The sequence below is a fragment of the Pelodiscus sinensis genome, chromosome 13, assembly GCF_049634645.1.
Source record: "Pelodiscus sinensis isolate JC-2024 chromosome 13, ASM4963464v1, whole genome shotgun sequence".
Taxonomy (NCBI): domain Eukaryota; kingdom Metazoa; phylum Chordata; order Testudines; family Trionychidae; genus Pelodiscus; species Pelodiscus sinensis.
The window spans coordinates 14,244,197-14,270,263 of record NC_134723.1 but is presented as its reverse complement, the minus strand read 5'-3'; the positions used below and the strand labels follow the sequence as shown (position 1 = coordinate 14,270,263).

At 42.7% G+C, this 26,067-nt stretch overlaps 1 protein-coding gene across 7 annotated transcripts in view; it reads left to right on the top strand.

Moving 5' to 3' along the window:
* The window catches only part of DACH2 (dachshund family transcription factor 2), a 673,528-nt gene that overhangs the window by 370,031 nt on the left and 277,430 nt on the right, over positions 1–26,067 (top strand). For 6 of the 7 annotated variants that reach the window (XM_006115313.3, XM_014569659.3, XM_014569658.3 and 3 more), the window contains exon 3: positions 1,729–1,800. The exons of the other annotated variant lie outside the window; for it this stretch is intronic. In XM_006115313.3, coding sequence (XP_006115375.2) covers positions 1,729–1,800 — 72 coding nt within the window. The remainder of the gene's footprint in view (positions 1–1,728; positions 1,801–26,067) is intronic. 7 annotated transcript variants of the gene reach the window in all.

The following is a 26,067-nucleotide window of genomic DNA, read 5'->3' as shown; positions in this document are numbered from 1 at the left end:
AAAAGGTGTAAGAGAGGAACAGGTGGCTAAAAAAGGAAAGAGGATTTGATGAGTGGACCAGCTTAGCATCTCTTCTCTTGGGGAGGATTAAACGGTAGGAGAAAAGTTTGGGCAAAGGTGAAAGTGCAGCCTGATTTAATAGCCCAGCCGTGGCCAACCCCCCTCTGGTTGCAGCTTGCGAAGCCCCCCTTGTGGCTCATAAGCCACCCCCACAGGCCCAAAAATGTGCTGACCCGGCAGAGGAGCCATCCGGTGCAGCCATGAAAGATGCAGAATTAAAGGTGGTGGTGGGAGCCTGCTGTAGCCAAAAAAAAGAAAATAAAAGCCTCAAAACACATTTAAATGTGTTTTCTTAAAGGGGCAGAGGTGTTTTGTTTTGCTCAACCAAACTGGGGGCTCCTTTTAGAGGGGCAATCTTTTTTTTTTCCTCAACAACTTTTCCCCGGCTCTTCTGGCTAGGTCCACTACAATTTTGGATCTTTGCCCAGAATGGGTTGGCCACCCCTGTAATAGCCTGTTGGGGAGTGGCACAAAGCATTAGCTCCACTTTTTTAAGCTCTGACTGAGTCCACAAAGAGATGTTTCTCCACTGATCCATCAGAACTGTGGCAGTGAATTTTAACTACCTCAAAGGGCTGTTCTGTGAACTACGTGGTTGGTTAGTGCTTGTAAAGTTCTCTGTACGTGGAAGGGGCTGCATAGGCTGTTGTGTATGTTGGGTCTAGTCCTGTGGTTCTACTTTGGCAAAAACTGCTCACTTTCCTGGGAGTTTTGCTTGAATAAGGATTGCTGGATCAAACCCATTTAATGTGAAAAATGTGTTGATAATAGTGTAGATTCATTAAAACTATCATTCCACAGCATTTTTTTTATATTTGAAATAAGTCTTTTCCAACAACCTCTCTAAGATGAGGGTAGAGGCGGGGAGGGTTTCAGTTACCCAGAAGTAGAATACTTTTGTTCCTCATAAAACCATTTCTTTGCCAATAGATTTTCAGCTAAACACTAGTAAATCCCAGAGCTCTGACAAATGAGGCCTGCTGAATTAGGCCAATCACTACTACAAATAGCTAGTGCACATGAAACAATAATCACTGCTTTCCAGTCTATTATTAGATTAACTTCATAGGGATTGCTTTTTTTCTCCTGTGAGTTGGTGCATAAATGACATGCCTTACCCACCAATAAATCTAACAGCAGAGTGGCTATGACATGATGTTCATACCTCTCAGTCCCATGACAGATTATTTTTGATTACTGCAGAAGTTTTCAGCAGCTTGAAACCATTAGAATTTAAAGGCATCGTTGACTTACACACAATGCTGCTGGTACTGGGCTAAGTTTCCGGTATATTGTCTCCATGTTGTGATTGCCAGTCACAGTGAGTCTGTCTTACTTGTACTGATTTTGAAGAGGTGAATAATCATATGACACTTCTCCTCTGTGATCTCTCCTTAGAGAGTTTGTGCTTTTGTGAGTAATGAAGCTTTTTGAGATTTCCACCTTGGGAGAGTCATTGGTGTTAAACAATTGTGGGACTCAACTCACGTAGACACAAAACATCATGCATTCATAGACGAACAAATGAAAAAAATAAGTTTGCCACTAATTAGCTTCTCCAAAGATTTTAAACAATCTATATATGTAGAATAAAAAGTTATATTATTAGCAGATGGAATTCTATTTCAATAACATATAAGTGCTTTTAACAGTGTGTTTTTTTTCCAGATTTAAGAACTTTGTTTTTTCCTGATGAAACCCAGATAAAGTTTGCAAAGCTCAAGACTCTTCAAATCCAAGGTGTTTACTATTTATATCTCATGTCAATGACTGTATTTGGCTCTAGTTATAAGCTTTGTTTTAACTATTATTTTGTACAGCTGCATAGAATTTTGCTTCTTTAACCTTAAAAGGCTTGCATTTTTCAAGTTGTAAGACAGATGAATAGGAAGAGATATGCTGCCTATCCATCTCTGCCATTATAGCTATACCTGTGGGCAGTGCTTAAAGCGGCCTGAAAAATGTGCGTGTGTTTGTAATCACACACACACAGAGCCCCTGGACAAGGTGAGGGGAATGGTGGCTCCATGCTCCAACGAAGGGGTGGGGCCTTAGGCAGAAGGAGTGGGGTCGGGGCAGCAAGCCCCAGGCCATTAGAATTGCCGGGGACCAGAGCAATTGCCCCTTTCCCCTCCCCTGTCAGCAGACCTATCACATCCCATCTGCTTATCCTCTGCCCAGCAATTAAATCTTTCCCAATCCGTCCTGTCCTCCCATTAATTCTGCCATCATCTTTTAAGCCTCCCCAAACACCCTTTCCCCAACACCTTCTGCAGTTCACCCTACTCCTCACGCAGCTTCTTCATCCCTCTGTCAAGTCTGGGGCAAGATGCTTCAGGATCTCCTCTTCCCTTGCAAGGACAGGTATTTCAGGGAAAGATAGGCAAGAAACAGAATTGAAATCCTGTTGCTTATGCAGTTGGGTACGGAGGGAAAATTGCAGAGGTGCCTTGAACTTCGGAGCTCTTTCTGTTCCTCTCTCCCTTCCTGTGAGAACAGTGCAAGGATGTTACCTGTAGCCTGAATGAGCCCTGATTGGCTGCTTTTCCTCAGGAAGCAGACAAGTAAGGAAAGCAGTTGATCAAAGGGTCCCCTCTCCCACAAGCAGTACTAAAATTTTGTGCCTCAATAACCCAACACATTTTTTTAGAATTTGTTTCCTGGATCTGTGACCCATTGAAACCTATTATACTTTAAGCACTGCCTATGGCTCTTTTTATGCATCTACATATGTATTTTGTATAGTGTGTGTGTGTGTGTGTGTGTGTGTGTGTGTGTGTGTGTGCGCTCGCGCGCTTTCTAACATGTTTTCATTAATTCACTCTTACATTTCCAAATTCTTAGCTATGACAACTAAAACAAGCTAGCTTGTATCTCTAACTTTCTTGGGCCAAAATTAGTTGTACAGTAGCACTTTTGTTATGATATACATTGTAGCGTGATTTGTATCAGAGAGAAAGTGAAAATGAAGGCAAATCTAATATAGTTCATTGGTGGTTGTATTGTTGATCAGCATACTCTTTTAGTGTAATATATGTAGTGCTATTGGTGCGGTACTTTTTAAAAACAAATACACTCCAAAAGTTTAGTCAGATACAAAATTTCACATGTGATATATTTTGTATTAGGGCACTTTTTTCTGTGAATTTCAATGGATAATTCACTATTTGTACACCAGATGTTACCTCATAACATGTGGGATAAATCCTTTCTGCACCTGTAGCATAATATTGTCCTTATGCTATGGCCTAATACCTTGGCTAATACCATAGCAGTTTTCTTATGACTTCAAAGTAACTGAAAACCACATTCAGATGGAAAACATTTTATTATTTCTAATTTTTAGCTTTGTATATTAACTATAATAACTAATGAGTTTAGAAGAATAATATGTATGGCCATACGTGAAAAGCATGTCTCATAACTTATGTACATTTGTAAGAATTGCCAGTGTTTACAGTATTTGCAAAACCAAATCCATTCTGGAAATTATGTGGATGTATACCTTCATTTGGGGTTAAGTTCGGCTTTTGATTGAGGTTTTTTCTATATTTCTATCATCTTCTAATTCCTTCTGGAGAAAACAGTAATTTGTATCTTTAAGAGGAAAAAAGTTAATTGAAATAATGTAATAATAAGGTAATTTAGTAAAACTATTAGATTTTGTTTTTTACTCTTTTAAACCTACTATTTTTAAAATTACTTTTGAATTAAAAATGCTCTAAAACTATTCTTGGTGTTAGCACATTGCATATTTAGGCACATTTTAATTCCCATTTTTCTTTGCTTGAATAGTAAAATCTTTATAAATTGGAAACTAGAATTAATTGAATAAGCTCCCATTGAATGTTTTAGTGTTTTTGTTTGCATTCTAAAAGTGCATTGCAAACTTTTTTTTACAGCAAATGATATTTCTTAACATTGGCCACACCTCACCAAGATAATGTAGGACAGGAAAATAGTGCTGATATAGGGAAGCAAAAGCAACTAACAAAATGTTCAGTAGCAGCTCTCAGAGTATATTTTTATTTCAGCATGATAGCTATTATTGCTGGGATCTGTTTCTAAATTTTATTTCCCAATACACTATAGAATCCCTAAGACCATGACAGGCCTTAAATCTTGGTACACAGCTGGAGTGGTTACTACAGTGTCTCTTCCTCAGTTAGTGTGGTACTTCTGCCCACTTGCTAAACAGAATAACAAATTACTGAAATAGAGACTGATGCCAAAATGTTCAAACATGGGGACCCAAGCACTCAAATACATAATTTGACTTTTTGAGATGTTCAGCATAGGACTTTTCCCACTGCAATAAGTGACCTGCATGAAAATAGATCACTTAGCTGATGTGGGTGGAGGTATGCCTACATTTATGCAGCTACATTTCAAAATGTTGGCTTTCACTTTATTTGTCATCTTTGAGTTAACTATATTTTAACTTTGAAGTAGGAATAAGAGCCTCCGGAAAAGGGCACTTTTTCCGGAGGATCGGGGCCAGTCTAGACGCTCTTTTCCGGCTTTTTTAAAAGCCGGAAAAAAGCGGCGGACATTTTTATTTAAATGCCGCGGGGGATATTTAAATCCCCCGCGGATTTCCCTACGACGACTAGTGAAATTTACATGCCCCTTCCGGAAGAGGGGCCAGTGTAGACGTAGCCCTGCAGTTTAATTATAGTAGGAGCTGCCTGCCTACATGGCTGGCTCTTACTATATTTAAACTGTAGAGATGCAGCGGGGGTAGCTTCTTTCCTTATTGACTAAACGTGTAGTTAATACAAATGTGAAAGGCCCAGGCCAAAGAAAGGGATCAGACAAAAGACCAGACACTGGAGAAAACCCTAGTGCAGGCTGCCCAGGGTAGTCCTATGTGCTCCCCATTTCTGGCCCCCGAGGCTCAAGTGCGTTCTATGTCAGAGGCTTTTAAGGCAGCATAGGACATTTTAACCATACCAGTCCTACTACCACCGGCACCAGTGGGGCTCTGGCATAGGGAGAAGTTGTCATTTCCCCTCAGTCACTGAGTACTGATGGTCTCGTTCTCTTGCTCAGTCAGAGAGGAGAGCTCTTTGTAGCCCTATGCATTCTATGAGAGACAGACCAGAGCAGGATGCTATTCCTCAATCATCACCAGAGTCAGAGTGCTGACCTCTGGAAGCATGCAGCCCCTGGCAACGGGCACCCTAGAAAGAGTCGCTCCTCTTATGTGTCTTGCCGCTCCCTGCATCCATGGCACCACTCTCCACACTGCCAATAGTCACCAACAACAAGCTACACGAGGCATCATAGCACAGCCTATTGGTCTCACGTGACATCATGGCACCAGTGATCACCTCCCCAACGCCAGTCATCATCAACCAGAAGCAGGCCCTCAGATCATTATAGCTTTCCAGAATGCCAGTCCAGTCACTTCTCTTGGTCATATGAGATCACCGTTGGTTGTGGATTCTCGTCATCGGAGAGAGCATAGTGCACAATCCCCTGCCTAGGCATCAGCCAGTATTTGCACTGCTAGCACCACATCAGACTCTGTCTCCTTGCCTCCAGCGCAGCCATGCATGTCTCAGGATGGCTCCTTAACCAGTGCCTCAAGTGGCTTTGCAGTGCATCCCATAGCCCCAGGCACACTGGCCGGTGTAGAGGGGCCAATGGAGGATGAAGATGGAGGAAAGCATGGACAACCATCCAGCATTAGAGGAAGAGGACCAGTTGGGCCAAGCTTCATCTTCCTCATCACCAGATGAGGCAATAGTGGTGTCCCTGCTAGTGGTGTCCCTGCCTGATGATATGAAGGCCCACCAGGGGCCTCTACTAGGGGAAGTAGAGGTGGGTGACAACCTGGGAAGCAGTGATCATGAGATCATGAGATGGTAGATTTCAGGATCCTGACCAAATGAAGAACAGAGAGTAGTAAAATACACACCTTGGACTTCAGAAAAGCAGACTTTGACTCCCTCAGGGTATGTCTACACTACCCCGCTAGTTCGAACTAGCGGGGTAATGTAGGCATACCACAATTGCAAATGAAGCCTGGGATTTGAATTTCCCGGGCTTCATTTGCATAAGCGGGGCGCCGCCATTTTTAAATCCCCGCTCGTTCGAACCCCGTGCCGCGCGGCTACACGCAGCACGAACTAGGTAGTTCGAACTAGGCTTCCTAGTTCGAACTACCGTTACTCCTCGTGCAATTGCGGTATGCCTACATTATCCTCCTATTTCGAAATAGGAGGGTAGTGTAGACATACCCTCAGAGACCTGATGGGCAGAAGCCCCTGGGATGCTAAAATGAAGGGGAAAGGAGTCCAGGACACCTGGCAGTATTTTAAAGAAGCCTTATTGAAGGCTCAGAGAGATACCATCCCGATGTGTAGCAAGAGAGGCAAACATGATAGGAGCCCGGATTGGCTTACAGGGGAAATCCTTGGTGAAGTTAAGCACAAAAAGAAAGCTTACAAAAAGTGGAAACTTGGACAAATGACCAGGAAGGGGGATAAATGTATAGCTCGAGAATGCTCGGGGGTTATTAGGAAGGTGAAAGCTCAATTGGAATTGTGACTTGCAAGGGATGTGAAGGATAACAAGAAAGGTTTCTACAGGCATGTTAACAAAAAGAAGGTGATCAGATAGGGTGTTGGGCCCCTACTGGATAAAGGAGGTAACCTGGTGACAGATGATGTGGGGAAAGCTGAAGTACTCAATGCTTTCTTTGCCTCTGTATACACGGACAAGGTCGGCTCCCAGACTAATGCGCTAAGTGATGCAAGATGTGATGAAGATGGACAGCCCTTGATGGGTAAAGAACAGGTTAGGAACTATTTAGAAAAGCTCAACGTACACAAATACGGACTTAATGCATCCAAGGATTCTGAGGGAGTTGGCAAATGTCATTGAGGAGCCTTTGGCCATTATCTTTGAAAAGTAATGGAGATCGGGATTGATCCCGGATGATTGGAAAAAGGCAGATGTAGTTCCCATCTTCAAAAAAGGGAAGAAGGACGATCCAGGGAACTATAGGCCAGTCAGTCTTACCTCGTTTCCTGGAAAAATCATGGAAGGGATCCTTAAGGAATCCATTTTGAGGCACTTGGAAGAGTGGAAAGTGATCAGGAATAGTTAACATGGATTCACAAAGGGCAAGTCGTGCCTGGCCAATCTGATTAGCTTTTATGAAGAGGTAACTGGCTCTGTGGACATCGGAAAGTCAGTGGATGTGATATACCTTGACTTTAGCAAGGCTTTCGATATGGTCTCCCACAATAATCTTGCCATCAAGTTCAGGGAATGTGGATTGGATAAATGGACAGTAAGATGGATAGAAAGATGGCTAGAAAACCGGGCCCAGCGGGTAGTGATCAACAGCTCGATGTAAGGGTGGTGGTTGGTTTCTAGTTGAATGCCCCAAGGTTCTGTTCTAGGACTGGTTTTGTTCAATATCTTTATTAATTACCTTGATGAGGGGATGGATTGCACCCTCAGCAAGTTTGCAGATGACACTAAGCTAGGGGGAGAGGGAGATACACTTGAGGGCAAAGATAGGGTCCAGAGTGACTTAGACAAATTGGAGAATTGGGCCACAAGATATCTGATGAGGTTCAACAAGAATCCCAAGCATTGTTACAGGCTGGGGACCAACCAGCTAAGTAGTAGTTCTGCAGAAAAGGACCTGGGGATTACAGTGGATGAGAAACGGGATATGAGTCAACAGTGTGCCCTTGTAGCTAAGAAGGCTAATGGTATAATAGGTTGCATTAAGAGGAGCATTGCCAGCAGATCCAGAGATGTCATTATTCTCCTTTATTTGGCTCTGGTGAGGCCACATCTGGAATACTGTGTCCAGTTCTGGGCCCCCCACTACAAAAAGGATGTGGACGCATTGGAAAGGGTTCCACAAAGGGCAACCAAAATGGTTAGGGGGCTGGAGCATATTACCTATGAGGAGAGGCAGAGGGAGTTGGGTCTGTTTAGTCTGGAGAAGCCAAGAGTGAGGGGTGGATTTGATAGCAGCCTTCAGCTTCCTGAGGGGAGGTTCCAAAGAGGATGGAGAGAGGCTGTTCTCAGTAGTGCCAGATGGCAGAACAAGGAGCAATGGTCTCAAGTTGTGGTGGGAGAGGTCCAGGTTGGATATTGGGAAAAACTATTTCACTAGGAGAGTGGTGAAGAACTGGAATGGGTTACCTAGGGAAGTAGTGGAGTCTCCATCCCTAGAGGTGTTTTAGTCTCGGCTTGAGAAAGCCCTGGCTGGATTGATTTAATTGGGATTGGTCCTGCCTAGAGCAGGGGGCTGGACTTGATGACCTTCTGAGGTCTCTTCCAGCTCTATGGTTCTGTGATTCTATAATTCTATGACCTTCAGGTAGAAGAGGTGCAGGAGACCTTGAATTCCCTCTTTGGGCTGCTGGGCCAGGAAGTGCCAGCCAGGGTGGCCTTTCATGATGGACTAGCCAAGATTACCTAGGCCCTATGACAGACTCCTCCTTCCATTCAGCCTGTCTCTAAGAAGGAGTGCAAATATTTTTTGCCCACAAATGACTATGCTTATCTCTGTACTCACTCAGCACCAAACTCTCTGATTGTGGAATTCATCAGCCACAGGGAGCATCATGGCCAGCCCAGCCCTACCGTGAGGAATAAAGACTGGAAACACATGGACCAGTTTGGGCATAAGCTTTTTTCCTCAGCAAGTTTCTAGCTTAGGGTGGCAAACCACCAGGCCCTCTCCGCCTTCCACAAACTCACTAGGTGGCAGGTAATGTCCAAGTTTGAGGCCCTTCTCTCAGAAGCCTCCAGAAAAGAGTTTAAGGCTCTTGCAGTGCCTCTATGGCCAGGGCTGTGCTGCAGGCAGCTTCTGATGCAGTGGACTCAGTGGCTCACTCCATGGTGTTCGCAATCTTGATGCGGATGGCAGCATGGTTGCTTTTGTTGGGCCTGTTCCCAGAGGCTCAGAACGCAATGCAGGACCTTCCATTTGGTGGCATGGGCCCTGTTTACCAAGCAAACACCAAATTACATGCCTAAAGGACTCCCGCATGACTCTAAGGACCTTAAGATTGTATGTGACAGGCACTGAGAGGAAGAAGCTTAAGCCTCAACTGCCCTAGTCAAAAGGGCCCTAATCCTGCCCAGACCATTCCCTGGGTTGCTCAAAGCCCTTTTGTAGAAGGCAGGGCTGTTAGCTCAAGTCCAATTTCCAGCCTTACTCCAGCCAGTCGAAACTGCCAGCCAAGCACACCTTTTCAGGGTGCATCCATGGACAACATCCCAGTCAAACAGGATCCTCCCCCTTTGTTTTCATTCCAACTCCAATGATTCCTCCCTGCCTGGAGAGGCGTCATCATGCACCATTATGTCCTTGCCATAGTACAGCTTGGCTATATGCTCCAGCTCTTTTCCACCCTACTCTCTCACCTACTCTCTCGATTCATCTTCTAGGACTCTTCTCATGAGGAACTCCCCTAGGAGTATCTTGTGCTGCTGCTCCAAGTGGGAGCAGTGGAAAGGGTATCAACCCCAGTTTTAGAACTGGGGGTTCTACTCCCATAATCTTTTAATCCACAAAACCAAAGGGGGCCTTCATCCCATCCTGGACTTGTGCAGCCTGAACAGATATCTGGTCCACCTCAATTCTGCATGCTTTTCCTGGCTTCAATTATCTCCTGATCCAGGCACCTGGTATGCCGCTCGCAACCTCAAAGATGCATTGTGATCTTTGAGACACATAGGCGTTTTCTGCAATTCAAGGTTGGTCTGAACCATTACCAATTTTCATTACTTTCCTTCAGCCTTGCAGTGGCTCCCAGGGTTTTCACACAAAGTGTATGTCAGTGGTAGCAGCTTACCTGAGATGTCAAGGGGTCCAAGTATATCTCGATGACTGGCTCATCAGGGGTCGTACCAAACTCAAGATTCAGCAGGACACAGCTCTCCTCTACCTTTGATCAGGAAGGCCCTCAGAAGGTCAAACAGTACAGGGTGAACATAATACTCATTGTGCCAACTTGGTTCTGTGTAACAGGGTATGTGTAACTGCCATGGCACCTCCTACTGATCACTTGGGAATTAGCTCAATTCAGCCTTGGAGCACTCCCTTCCAGCTGGTGTTACGCCTACTGTTACCTGTTTATGCATTAGAGATTCTGCTACCTTCTGTTAGGACCCGTGTCCCTTCCAGACCGTGGCTCTCTTCCCTTCATGTACTGCCCCATGGCAGTGCCACCACACTCTGGGGTCCTCAGGGAACCCCGAGTCCCCATGCCCTCCTTGCTTTAGTGACCCTACTGCCATGCCAATCGTCACCTACCCTATTACTTCAGGGGCAAACTGTAGCCTGAAATGGCCACTCATCATTGGCAAGGGGCTACCTTCTCCTGCCCTGGCTGCCTTCCCTCAGGCTTTGCCTCAGACCTTGTAGCCTGGGAGTTTGCCTGGCTAGAGCGTCCCAGCTCTGCCTGCTTTTCTCCAGCACTGTTTTATCTCAAGAAGCCTCTAGCTTCCCTGGAAGCCAGGTCCTTCCTGCTACACAGCTAGAGCAAGAGTGTGAGAGTCCTTCCCTTCAAGAGCCCTCATTTATACAGCCCTCTGTTAAGCCCTAATTGGTTGATATGTGCCATAGCTGCTTGCTCCAAAACCCCAGCTTTCTCTCAGGGCTGGATTTAACCCTTGCTAGGCCAGTATGGAACAGATACCCCATCACACCCTATCAACATTGATTCAAAAGCTTTGGAGGAGTAGCTGAGTTAGTCTGCAACTAGAAAAACTAGTCTTTAAGGTGCTACTAGACTATTCATTGTTTTTTAAACATTGGTTCAGAAGCTCATGAGTCTGTTGACTCAGGCTCCCCATCTTTTGCCATTCTGCTGAGATCTGCTGTCCCAAGACCACGGTTACACCCTCCACCCAGACTTCCAACCGCTTTACTGTATGGCATTGTTCCTTAATGGCTGAACCCACAGGAACAGACCTGTTCAGCTGATGTCCCGAGAATGCTCCTTGAAGGTAGGAAACACTTGACCTGCTCAACTTATATGGCAAAATTGACCCAATTTTCATCCTGGGAGGTGCAAAGAAAGCTCACCGCAGCTGATGCTCCTTTCCAGCTAATTCTTGACTATCTCCTGTACTTGAAGCGGGGGAGGGCGGGGAGAGAGAGGGGGGATTTTGCACTAGCCTTAATGAGAATGCATCTTGTGGCTATTTCCATATTTCACCCACCAATTCAAGGCTGCTCAGTGTTTCCTCATGACATCACGCCCAGCCTGGAAAGACCTTTTTGAAATACCCCCGTGTGCTCTAAATTTGGTCTTGGCTAGGCTAACAGGCTCTCTGTTCAAGCCGCTCACCTTCTACCTCCTTTCACTTCTTTCTCTGAACGTGGCTTTCCCTATGGCAATTATGTCAGTCAGTAGAGTATCAGAGCTTTGTGCTCTGATCTCAGAACCTCCACACGCCCACTCACTCAAGGATAAGATGCAGCTTAGACCTCCCCTAGCCTTCCTTCTCAAGGTGGTGTCAGCATTTCACTTGGGGCAGGATATCTTCTTGCCAGTCTTCTACCCCAAACCTCATGCAACTATATAGGAGAGATGTCTTCATGTTCTGGACTAGTGATGTGAGGTGAGAATATTCTCTGGAGAATATTCTTCAAGAACAAGAATACTCTAAGAATATTCTCCAAAAGATTATTTCCCAAGAATTTTTGAGAATTTTCTAATTTTTCATTTCTTCTTGAAATAATATATTGTATTCAACTTTTAGAACACCCTGAATGTTAAAGAGCATTCTTGATCATTCAAGATAGTTTGAGAATGTTATAGAATGTTCCAGAATGTTATGGAACTTTCTAGAACATTAATGAGTCAGGAATTCTGACTGTTATGGAACTTTCTGGAAGTATCACAAAAAGTATATAAAGAGGCAATAACACATTTATTCTCTTTTGTGAAAGATGTAATTGTGTTTTCATCAGTATGAAAAGAAGAACTAAGCCTAAAAGTGATGTGTGGGATTATTTCCTTCATAAAACAGGTAAAGACAAAGTGTTATAGGAATGTAAGTACATCAGAAATGCGACAAGGATGAGAAAGTATATTTCCAATTGTTTGAAGACTCCTGCTGACATCAAGGAAAGGGCAACAAAATTCTCAGAATCCAGAAGCAGATCACTTCAACCATCAACTGCATCAACATCTATAGAACACTGTGATAGTGCTAGTGAATTTACATCACCACCTTCCACATCTAGATCAGCCAAGGTGTGTCACTCTATAAGTTGCTACTTTGATTCTATGAATGAAACTGAAAACAAAGTTTGGGATGCATTTTTTGCACGAGCTGTATTCTCATCAGGATCGCCTCTTTCACTGGTTGAAAACGAAGATTGGATTACTTTCATGCAAAAATTAAGACCATCTTACAAGATGCCATCCAGGTACACACTTTCTAGCAAACTTTTGGAAGCTGATATCAACGTGTTGATGCTGTTATAAAAACAAAAATTGTTGAAGCCTCTTCTCTTGCCCTGCAGTGTGATGCTTGGAGCAACCAAAGAAATGAATCTCTTATTAATTTTATTATATCAACACCCCAACCAGTGTTTTACAAGACAGTGGCAACCGATGTTGAACGCCATACTGCTGAGTTTATGATATGTTTCAGGGAATTAAGCGTGTATATGGAAGAAATAATGTCAGAAATAGGCACTGAAAAATTTGGTGCCATTGTCACTGATAATACTGCTGCAATGGTGAAATCCTTATAAATGCTTAATGAAAAATACAATTGCATTGCTATGTACACTTGTGCTGCCCATACACTAAATTTGGTTATATCAGTAACTTAAAGTCTGTTCAAGAAACTGAAGCTACCTGTAAAACTATTGTGAAAGATATTAACAAATCGCAAGTTTTACAAGCTCATTTTACTGCATTTCAGAAAGAGAAAATTCAAACTTGTGCACTTAAATTTCCAGTTAAAACTAGGTGGGGTTCCATTTTATATTGTTTGAAAAGCTTATTGAAATAAAAAAAAGTCTTAAAATACCTTGCTGTCCATGAAGATTTACAGACTAAACTGAGCAAACGTACCAGGAATTCAATCCTGGATGAAGATGTATTTTAAGTACGGGTCCAAGAATTGAAGTCCACTTTTTAAGAACGGGTCCACTGATAAGTCCTGCTGTTAAATGGATTACGCTGGTTGAATCTGACCAGCCAAAAATGAGCAAAGTTCCTGAATGTTTCAGGGAATTAAGCGATCATTTTGCTAGGCTACTTCCCAAAAGTCCACTTACCAAACAAGAAAAACAGGATGTGATGAAAAGTTTTGAAAAAAAAAAAAAAAAAGATATGGCTCTAAAAGACATTCACTGTGCTGCAAATATTCTAGATCCAAAATTCAATGGTGAGTGCCTTACTAGAAATGAACAAATACAAGGAACTGAATTGATCAATAAATTAGGGTACGTCTACACTACAGCGCTAATTCGAACTAACTTAGTTCGAATTAGTTACTTCGAATTAAGCTAATTCGAACTAATGCATCTAGAACCAAAAACTAGTTCGAATTAGCGTTTTGCTAATTCGAACTAGCATGTCCACATTAAGTGGACCCTGAATCGGGCTTAAGGATGGCCGGAAGCAGTGCCAGCAGGGCATCAGAGGAGGACTTAGAGGGTGGAGATGATGTCTCAGGCTAGCCGAGGGCTGCGCTTAAAGAGTCCCGACCCCTACCCTGGACAGACAGTTCTCAGGGGTGCCCCGCTTGCAAAGCAGTCCTGGCTTGGAGTGCCTGGACTACCCACACTGGGCACATCACAGCACTCGGCCATCAGCCCGGCTGCACTTGCCGCAGGCTGCCATCTGGGGAGAGGTGGCAATCGGGGGGCTGCAGGAGAGCTTCCACCCCCAGAAGCCCGCAGAGCCAGCCCAGTCCTCCCCATCGGGGGCTCGTGCCCCATTCCTCCCTCACCTCCTTCCACTTACCCTTCCCTAGCCTCTTTTCTTGATGTACAAAATAAAGGACAATTGTGTTCAAGAATGGAATCTCTCTTTATTGAACAAAACTGGGGGAGACTGGGAAAAGGAGGTGGGAGAGGGGAAGAGAGAGGCTGGGAGAGGAGAGGGCAACTAAAATGATGAGGGGTTGGGAACAGGTCCCATATGAAGAGAGGCTAAAGAGACTGGGACTTTTCAGCTTAGAAAAGAGGAGACGGAGGGGGGACAGGATAGAGGTCTCTAAAAGCAGGAGCTGGGTGGAGAGGGTGCATACAGAAAAGTTCTTCATTAGTTCCCATAAAGAAGGACTAGAGGACACCAAAAGAAAGGATTGGGTAGCAGGCTTCAAACTAGTAAGAGAAAGTTGTTGTTCACAAAGCAAAGAGTTAACCTGTGGAACTCCTTGCTGCAGGAGGCTGTGAAGGCTGGAACTAGAACAGAGTTTAAAGGGAAGTGAGATCAAGTCATGGAGGTTGGGTCCATGGAGTGGTATTAGCCAGGGGGTAGGAGTGGTGTCCCTGCCCAAGGTTTGTGGAAGGCTGGAGAGGGATGGCACGAGACAAATGGCTTGGTCACTGTCTTCGGTCCATCCCCTCCAGGATTCCTAGGGTTGGCCGCTGTCGGCAGACAGGCTACTGGCCTAGATGGACCTTTGGTCTGACCCAGGACAGCCATTGTAAGCTCAGGGCTCAGGGTCGGGGGTCTCAGTGGACCCCCTTGATTTTCATGCACACCTGCTCCTGGGTGGCCAGGCTGGCAGCTCTCCTGCCCTAGATGGCCACTTTCCAGTGCCTAGTGCGGAGATCGTGGACGAGGTCCACGATGTCTGCACTAGCCCAGGCGGGTGCCCGCCTCTTGTGGTCCCAGGCAAGCTCCCGGGAGCCGCCAGCCTGGTCCTGGGAAGAGGGGAAGGGCTGGGGGGCATCGGGTGGCTGGCTCGAGCCATGCCAGGTGCAGGGTCTGCTGGCTGGGTGCTGGCAGGCTTGCATCTGGCACGGGCACTGTAGCCAGCCCGTGCCCTTTTAAGGGGTCCGGGGCCGGGAGGGGGGCAGAAGAGTTTCCCTGGTGTTGGCCAGAGTGGTGTTGGCCACTAGTTCGAATTAAGGGTCTACACAGCCCTTAATTCGAACTAGTAAGTTCGAACTAGGCTTAATCCTCGTGGAATGAGGATTACCTAGTTCGAACTAAGCGCTCCATTAGTTCGAATTAAATTCGAACTAACGGAACGCTAGTGTAGCGCCTATGAAAGTTAGTTCGAACTAACGTCCGTTAGTTCGAACTAACTTTGTAGTGTAGACATACCCCTAGTCACAAGAATGTATGGCACTGATCATTCAGCAAAAGTCATTGCAGAGCTTGCAAAGTATCATGCTAAAGATTTTTTTGGAAAATCATATGTAACAAAATCAGCTGGCTCAGTAGATGCAGTAACGTGGTGGAAAGGTATTTGCTATGGATCAAAATTAGGGAAAGTAGCGATCAACATATTAAATATGCCACCAACAACAGCAGCAACTGAAAGAAATTTCAGTACTTACAGTATCATTCATAATGCAAAAAGAAACAAGTTAACAGAAGATAGGACAGGTAAGCTGACATTCATAGCCCATAATATAAAACTTCTTAAAAACCCAATGATGCTCCGTTGAAATTCCCAAGAGAAAAAAGGAAACAGAACCAGAGAAATGATGAAGAAGAAATTGATGATGCTGAAGAGAAAGAAGAAGATGTCGAAGAAGAGGATATGTATGAGGAAGAAGAAGAGAGAGAAATATATGCGTCAGATTTGGAAAGTGCAGATTCTGATTCAATCCAGAAACTTAAAAATATTTGTATCCTGCACAAGAAGATTTGTAATAAAAATTCTAGTAATTTAAACCTCTGTCTTTTTTTCTTTACTTTCCCAAATTTTCACAATTGGAAACGTTCATGATTCTTGAAGTTTTATTAAAGAAAGACATTATTATAAATAGTAAAATTATTTAACAAGTATTTAAGAGAAAATTTTCAATAATTCTCTCATTGGAGAATATTCTCAAGAACATTCTTGAGAATATTCTCCGAAAGTTTATTCCCGAGAATTTAACATCACTATTGTGGATGTTAAGAGGGTGCTGGCTTTCTAATGGCATATTAGGTTGCATTAAGAGGAGCATTGCCAGCAGATCCAGAGATGTCATTATTCCCCTTTATTCGGCTCTGGTGAGGCCACATCTGGAGTATTGTGTCCAGTTCTGGGCTCCCCACTACAAAAAGGATCTGGAAGCATTGGAGAGGGTCCAGCGGAGGGCAACCAAAATGATTAGGGGACAGGAGCATATGACTTATGAGGAGAGGCTGAGGGAGTTGGGTCTGTTTAGTCTGCAGAAGCGAAGAGTGAGGGGGGATTTGATAGCAGCCTTCAACTTCCTGAAGGGAGGTTCCAAAGAGGATGGAGAAAGACAGATGGCAGAACAAGGAACAATGGTCTCAAGTTGTGGTGGGAGAGATCCAGGTTGGATATTGGGAAAATCTATTTCACTAGGAGGGTAGTGAAGTACTGGAATGGGTTACTTAGGGAAGTAGTGGAGTCTCCATCCCTAGAGGTGTTTAAATCTCGGCTTGACAAAGCCCTGGCCGGGTTGATTTAGTTGGGATTGTCCTGCCTAGAGCAGGGGGCTGGACTTGATGACCTTCTGAGGTCTCTTCCAGCTCTATGGTTCTATGATTCTATGATTCTATCTGGAGAGAATGAAGCCCTTCTGTAAGTCCACACAGTTCTTTGTGCAGGGTTCACCACTTTTTTCCCAGAAGATCTCCAAATGGATCATCACTTGCATTTGCATGTGTTTTGAATTGGCAGATGCTCAGCTGCCCACATTGGTGAGGGCACATTCAACTAGGGCTCGGGCCTTTTCACATGCCTTCGTTGCCCATACCCCAATCCAGGATAGCAGCCATGTGGTCATTGGGGTACACATCTCATTATGACATTATGACATCATGAAGCGTTTTAAATAGGATGCAACGTTCAGGAGAACGGTGTTGAAATCTGCATGTTCTTAAACTCCTGCCTGCCTCCACAGACACTGCATGCAGTCACCTGTGTTCAATGGACATGAGCAAGAACTTGAAGAAGAAAGACAGTTACCTGTTTCCATAACTGATATTCTTCGAGATGTGTTGCTTATGTCCATTCCACTTCCCATCATCCCCCTCTCTGTCAATGTTTTTCTGGCAAGAAAGAATTCAGGACGGAGGGGCCTGGGAGCACCCTATGTAGCAAGGCATGTGCGTGCCACTGCAGGTGCTGAGTCTGGTCCCCTGTGGGTACTGTTTAGGGAAAATTTCCTGGCACCGGTGCATTTGGTGAGCACAAACACCTACTTTGAGTGGACATGAGCAACACATCTTGAAGAATGCCAGTTACAGAAACAGGTAACTGTCTTGTCTCCTGTGTTTGTAATCGTTAGGACTGTGTTACAGCTTTTATACTTCTCTTCTTGTTACCATTCCTGTGTCTTTTACAGCAGGAGTTTAAGTGGCGTAGGGAGTATGGAGTTATACTTATCACTGACTGTTGATAGAAGCACCTTTTTAAAAGGAGCACCTGGACAAAATGCACCTTTTTAAAAGGAGATACAAAATCTGCTTCTAAGCTAGCTGCCCCAGCAGCAAAGTGTTTCTTGTAGCACCAGCTCAGCTGATGTGCAGGAGCGGTGAGGCCTTGTCCTTTCCTCTGCTTCCTAAGTCGAGATTCCCTGAAGTGTGGAGTATCTTTAGTCCAGGGGTAGCCAACGTGTTACAGCTGAAGAGCCCAAATAGTGGTGGAAATAGCACAAAGAGCCGAGGGAAAAAAGTTGGTCGAGCAAAAAAAAAAAAAAAATGCCCTGGCTCTGCCCTTTTAAGAGCAGGCATTGTCCCTTTAAGGTGGCCATTTTGAATTCTGCATGGGACACTACGACTCCGGCTCTGTCTCTTTCAGACAGAAACACGCTGCCCCTTTAAGAGCAGCGAGCGTGGAATTTTTTATTTGAAGAGCCGCATGCGGCTCGCTAGCCACAGGTTTGCCACCCCTGCTCTAGCCATTCTGTCCCATCCATCTTGTAAATGCAGAACAAGCTCTGATGAGGAAGGTAGGGACTTCCTGTGTTTTTCCTCAACTTATGTGCATATGTACCAGGTCAGCCAGACTGTAGCTCTAAACACAAATTATGTGACCAAAAATATTAACTGGAGAATTGAAACTACAGTTAAAAAGTAATAATGTGCTTACTGCTGTGGGTTACTTCTGTGTGAAAGCCATTGTTTGTAATGGCTAAGAGAGCTTGTGAAAGCATATTAATTATCATCTGCTGTCTTTGTGTCTCCAAAGTACATGATTTTCTTGGTACAAAAATCATATTATAAGTATAAATGATGGAAGAAACAATAGAAAATGACTAACATTAGACATAGTTCAAATTCCTGTTCATAGCAAAAGGTAATTACTATTAATGATATTGAGATCAAATGGATTAAAAGTAATTGAGACTGAAATGTAACATTCCAGACCTCCTCAAGACAAGACCTTAGTAAGCCATAAACTTGACTGATCTCAGTTCTCAAAATACTAAAATACTAAAAAGTCCAAGGTAGCAAATCCCCATAATCAAATCTTATGTTTAACTCTGTTGAAATACTAAATTAAGATATACATATTTAACTTGAGTGTATCAAACTTCTTATCGCCTGTAGATTTTAGGTAACGTGGTTTTATATTAAGACATTTTAAAAATCTGTATAAGGTTAATGTTCATGATCATCCTTTGCAGCAATGTAAGGCAATAAACAACGTTTGGGATAATTAAATGCTGAAGTGAAGCTGGTTGGTTGGTTTTGACAACTGCCTAAGCAGCGTATTATATATTTGCTGCTATGAACACTAATATCAAGGAATAAAGATAAAAAAAACCCACAACATAAACCAATAAGTGTTTTGCTTTATTTATGAGGAGAGGCTATTTCAATACTGCTGCCTCCTTCAAGTTGCTATTGATGTCTTTTCTGAAGATACTGACTGTGACTAAATAATTGAGGACATAGCTACAGTATGAATAGATGTTCAGTAAAGTGGCTTATATTTAAAGGGAATGTTATAGTTGAACACAGGAAGCCTGATCCTGTGAGATGCTGTGTAGTTTCAACTCCCATTTATAGGCAGCAGTGTGGAGTGGCAGGTGGGAACCAGTCTGTGAGGGGAGCCAGTTTAAAAATGAGCTCCACACACAGACTGCCCCCTCCACCTCCGCTGCCCCACGCTGCTGCCTCTGATACAGATATTGGTACTATGCGATACAAAGGCAGCGGGTGTGTGAGTGTAGGTGTAGTTGATAAGATTAACTGAGAAGCCTAGGCTTCTCAGTTAATCGCGTACTCAACTACACTTTGACATCCCTTAAATATACTCTACAGATTCTGGTTAAAAGAGGTTGTGACTTCTATAGAAATGTCTGCATCAGCAGGGAGATGACTCCCACTGTGCAATCTATTGTTGATTATTCCTAGTTAAGACAATACAGTTATATCCTAATTAAACCACAGTCATTAAATCTAGTCCTTTTTGAATGGCCTTGGCATGTGGACCTACTTTAAAGAACACCATTGTGCAGATCTCTTTGGGGAGCCTAAAAAATGGAGGATAGGAAGATATCTCTTTTTGTATTTAAATACCTTTTCAATTTTACAGCATATATGCATGCTGTGTAACAGTAATTTTTTTTTAATTAACAGGCTATTTGGGCACCTAGAACAGCTCTTTCAAATGGATTCCTAAATTTGAATTTCACAATCTACTCCTATTTATTATTATTTTTTTAAAGTATGAAGCATTCAGCAGCTTCTATTGACTGGGTGCTTGAATGCCGGCTCAGGCACCAACCATTTGAAAATCTGGACCATACGTTCCAATTTGAAACACCGTGGAATGAGTTGCCCATACATAAATGCCAACTAAGCACACAATGTTAGTAAATATTTTAGTTGCATTTGTAAGGAATGATAACATTGATTTTTTTGCAATAACTGTCTGAAATTTCCCATTCATATAATTATCTTAGAGAGAGAAAATAGTTCATCTATATTACCATCCAAAAGGATATTAATGATCTTTTATGAAATACGTGTAAGATTTGCAAATGTGAAAACAGCAAGCTACTGTAAACAAACAGCTATAAAATAGCAAATAAGTAACAGAGTGGTCTATGCAATTTATTATGGTGAATGAATTGTTTTTTTCCCTACATTTTTCCTTTATGATCTAAAGGAACCTCTTGGGCTCAGCATTACACCCAACTACTTGTTTATGGACTGGAAAATGAAATATATTTAAAGCAAATAGGTTCGGCTATTGCTCTGTTGAAATATCCTAATATTTTAAATGTGAAAAGTGAGAGCTTTGCCTTACACACTTTACAATAGACAAAATTTCCTGCTTTCTACAAATTGACTCAATTTTCTCATCTTAAATCTGACCTGTAAGCCTTCATATAATAGCAAAAAGATAGTGTTTTCCTTTTTCTATCAAAAACATGCTTTTACACACACACACAGATCTTTTTTTATTTGCTATCAGTAATAAATGCTGGGATTACCTGCATGATTGTTTTTTCAGAAGCTCATAATGTAATCTCAGACCTAATATTCTGACAACCATGCACTAATTAAAACTGCAATTATATTTTTGCTCAAACAAAACGACTTAATAAACATTATCACAAACTGTTTACCCTTCCCCAAAACAATTTATGCTCACTAATACAATTTCCTATTAAAACTGCTGCCAGGTAAATTAAAAACTCTTGAAATAGTAAGTAAGTGGGAAATTAATTCAACAGTTTAATCTAGAGCTAATAACAGTTGCAAGCTCAGAAAAAGATTGCTACAGCGGGGAGTTAATTAACAGCTTATTCCCCATTTGATAAAAGTAATCCACTCTAATTCCAGTGTAATTTACCTCAATGTAATATAAAACCACAAGCTGCTTCTGGTTTTGGTAATTATTAGCCTTGTTCTGTGGCCATATTGTCAATGAAAGTCAGCAGTATCTTAATAATAAGAGGCTGTCTGCTAAATGTCCACAATTAAAAGATGTAACATGAAATCTTCAAACTGCAACAGCCTTGTTTGTGGAAAGCAGCATATTTAATTGCTGCATCTAGTTCTAATAACCAGGTGTGCATTTTGTAAAGTGAGGTTTTTCTATTACTGTAACCTGCTTTAGCAAGAGAACGGAGGAGGTAGGACAGAGATTTTATATGAGAGGTTTATATGTCATCTAGCTATACTGAAAGAACTAGAGACATTTGACATGGACTTAATCAGGCCACAACTTTATGTCCCCATTTGTTCTTGTAATAAACACCAGTTTTTTTAAGTCCTTTTTCGAGCCATTTATCTAGTCAGTGTGTACCTCTCCTCTGTAGTACTTAAACTGGTTATCTACCTACACTTAAATAATGAGTCATGAACAAAGCCCTTCCTGAACCCAGTGTGGGGAAGCAAAAAACACGCAACAACAATTACATTAAAGCCAATATGATGGTAGGGGTGTATTCCCAGCCACCCTAGAAAAGGGGCAGCTAATACAACGCCTAAAGCAAGTCTTCACCAAACCTGGTATTTGGTATTTTACAACATAAAAGGGAGAAAGGGTGGGACCTGCTGCATGCAAAAGGGAGGCTTCAGGTACAGGGCTGTCCCATTTGAACCCCTGAATTCTTTGGGCATGAGTTAGCAACCATGCTGACCACTTTTGCCCCAGTTTTCATCTTCTCCCCATCCACATGCCCCTTCCCTCCCTCCATAAAGCAGCATTCCCTTCATTGGATCAGCCAGTCATTATGATGGCAACCTCTGCATCTAGGAAAATGAGTGTAGCATGGAAGTTACTGTTTTTCTCCTTATAAATAAAGTGCAAAGCTTAGGTCTCTTGGACTGAAACAATATGTGTGAAACTTAAAAAAAAATGAATCATAGAATCATAGAGCTGGAAGAGACCTCAGCAGGTCATCAAGTCCAGCCCCCTGCTCTACTCAGGACCAATCCCAATTAAATCAACCCGGCCAGGGCTTTGTCAAGCCGAGACTTAAACACCTATAGGGATGGAGACTCCACTACTTCCCTAGGTAACCCATTCCAGTGCTTCACTACCCTCCTAGTGAAATAGTTTTTCCCAATATCCAACCTAGACCTCTCCCACCACAACTTGAGACCATTGCTCCTTGTTCTGCCATCTGTCACTACTGAGAACAGCCTCTCTCCATCCTCTCTGGAACCTCCCTTCAGGAAGTTGAAGGCTGCTATCAAATCCCCCCTCACTCTTCGCTTCTGCAGACTAAACAGACCCTTTTTGAACGTCATCAGATTTCTTGTGGCCCAATCCTCCAATTTGTCTAAGTCACTCTGGACCCTATCTCTGCCCATAGGTGTATCTACCTCTCCCCCTAGCTTAGTGTCGTCCGCAAACTTGCTGAGGGTGCAATCCATCCCCTCATCCAGGTCATTAACAAAGATATTGATCAAAACCGGTCCTAGAACCGAACCTTGGGGCACTCCGCTAGAAACCGACCACCATCCTGACATTGAGCCATTGATCACTACCCGCTGGTCCCGGCCTTCTAGCCATCTTTCTATCCATCTTACTGTCCATTTATCCAAACCACATTCCCTGAACTTGCTGGCAAGAATATTGTGGGAGACCGTATCAAAAGCCTTGCTAACGTCAAGGTATATCACATCCACTGACTTTCCCACGTCCACAGAGCCTCATCAGAGGCTCTGGGAGACAGACCCATAGTCTCCTATAGACAACCACCTAACCTCAAGATGATTCTTACCAACCACCACAGGACATACCACACTAATACCAACCCTGGTACCTTCCCTTGCAACAAACCCCGTTGCCAGCTTTGTCCACATATTCATTCTGCTGATACCATTATTGGACCTAACCAAGTGAGTTATAAGATCAAGAACACATATTCCTGCGCATCCAGAAATATAATCTACGCTATCATGTGCCGAAAGTGTCCGTCTGCTATGTACATTGGACAAACATCTCAGACACTTCGCCAAAGGATTAATGCCCACAAAACAGATATTAGACAAGATCACAAAGAGAAAACAGTTTCTTGCCACTTTAACCAGAAAGGACACTCTCTAAATGACTTAGCCACCTGCATTCTGCTACAAAGACCTTTTACATCTGCACTTGAAAGGGAATCCTCTGAACTGTCATTCATGTTAAAATTCGACACTTACCAACAAGGACTTAACAAGTCTTTGAACTTTCTCACCCATTACCAAGACAGTTTCCCCAATTATCACCTGTAATACCATTAACTCACAAACATCCCACTCTCCCTACCTTTAATATCAGCAATTCACAGACACTTACCTTCCTTCCTCCCCCTTCCCACCCCCCTGCATTCCCCTTCTGTTCTGCAATGTGATTTGTCCTTTTCATATTTGTTCATTTTTTTTAAATTGTATCCTTTGGTATATATGGTTGTGACTACTTTCTTCCACTATTTGATCTGAGGAAGTGGGTCTGGCCCACGAAAGCTCATCATCTAATAAACCATCTTGTTAGTCTTTAAAGTGCTACATTGTCCTGCATTTTGCTTCATCATAGAAGCTAATCATTAGTAAAATTGGGTCTTATGCTTAGGCATGTAAGGAGCATCTACGGATTTCTGTTCTTCTTATATTTCTGCTTTGAGGTTAAAATAAAAAATGTGTGCTTTTATTCCCTTTATCACTGGGCCTTTTGTGGTCCCAAAATAGTACATATTTTGGGGGTTGCTTTTGGGCAATCATATCAATCACAATAATAGGTAACCCTTTCTTATTTATTCTGAGTACTTTAATTATTTTCTTTTTTGGTGTCTGAATACCTGTGAGTTAGACTACTCAGTCTCCTTGAATTATTTGTTCTTAATATTTTTCCCTCACAGGAAAATGTCATATTAAAGATAAGTGGGTCCACTATAATAATAGTCTTCATCAAAGTTCACAGAAGTAATTTAAAAAGAGCATTTTATTCATAGTATTGTATAAAATACTAAGTATGAAATTAAGTAATGTATGATATTATCCTACCCCATTAGAGGTTAACAAAGATTAAGTGTTTATTTCCCACATCACTAGAGCATTTGTTTACTCCATGACTCTAGTTGGGTAGGCCCCTTCTGGGCCTTTAATGGATTTCTCAGAAATAAAATGTCTACTTGGATGTGCTTTGTCAGACAGAAAAGCCAAACAAGCTAAAGTGAGGTCATAATTACACCTTTTTATTTTTCTAGTCAAAGGAAGCACGAGCTGTAAGAACAGAATAGGAGAACAGAAAGGTAAAAGTATAGGAAATGCTTAATACAATCTTGATATACCATTGCAAGGGTTTTATGGTTAATGACAGAGATGATGAGAGTGATGTTTCAGTCAGAGATATTTGATTGTTAATAAAATCATTTCTTCTTTCTCAGTTCTTTTCTCTACATTTGTACTTTTGAGAAGAGGTGGTTCAGTGCAGAAGGAGATGAGCTTTTCGGCCTAAATTACACTGCTACAAGTTATTTATATTGGAGTGGGTGGGTTCCTGATCTCAGTAGACATAGATATAGCCTGTCTATTGCTGGAAGTATTTTTCCATTGTTGCAGATGAAAGATTTGTATAACTTATTTCAATGCTTATTTTTGGGGTCATCCAGTAATAAAATGGAAATGACAGATTTTGACATATCAAGGATATGCATTTGGGTTTTATGCTCTTGGAGTGAAAAGTGTCTGCATGTCACTGATTCGGATTACTGATCCCTTAAGGGTGATGCTAAGAACATGGCTGATAAACATCAATGGCATCCGTGCTAAACCCACCTGTGACAAAGACTGGCCAAGGCATGGGAGTATTACTCCCGGAGTAATTATAATATTTAGGGCTTCCATAAAGTTCAGACTATTTATGAAGCACTTCCATGGCACTCCAAATCATCTCATGCAGGATGCACACATTATATGCTACTTCCATTGTCATAAATCCACTTGAAACATTAGATTTAATTTCATGTTTTCCGGATTCAGACAGAATGTCAAAGATCATTCTTTGAAAATCTAATTTAGTGCAGTCAGTAGGAGTGATCATCATATTGAGATGTTTCCTTTACTCCAATAGAAGAAGAAAGGACAGATTTTAATACTCCTTACTAACCTAATGAGCAATTGGTATTCAAGGTGTCTATTCAAGTCTTTTTTAGCCAAGTTTAAAGGTAATTAATTAACCAACATAATGTTGGGGGAGGGTTTAACACAGGGGTGAGGAACCTCAGGCCCCCACGGAGGCCAGATGTGACCCTCAGCTTGCCTGGATCTGGCCCCCAAGTCTCAGGGCACCCTCAATATTGGTGAGCTGGTGTTCCAGTCCTCCCACTGCTCCCCTGTATGGGTGGAACACATAAAATCTACTAGGGTGGGGTCCCCCCAGGTCTGGTGTGAAGGGGAATGCGGGGAGCATCTTTCTCCTCATTTGGGGGCCACAGTGAGGTTTTTTTTTCCGATTCTCCTTTTTGTCCAGCCCCTGACTGATTTTTCTGTGGGTCAGCGGCCCCGTCTCAAAAAAAAAAGGTTAATCAACTCTAGTTTAATATATCCATCAAATTACCATGTTACTTGCACTTTTTCTAGTAGTCTCTCTGTCACTTTTATTAATGCCTGTTTGTGTCTCCACTACAGACCACTCCTTCCTCTCCCCTAGTTTGAGTTGTGAACATCTGCTCGCATGCAATGTTAGGTTTAAACTTGACCAATGAGAACTGAGCTTAAAGGGTGGGGGGTTGTTTGTTTCATTTTGTTTTTTTGTTTTTACAAATTTCCAGTTAAACAAATAACTTGACTAAAGGGCTTGTCTTCTCTGCAGTGTGAATTTAAGTTGTAACTTGAGCAAGGTGCAGGAGCACGGTCCTGCAGGGGCTCAGGGCTGCTGCCCATAAAGCTGCCTGGGGAAGAG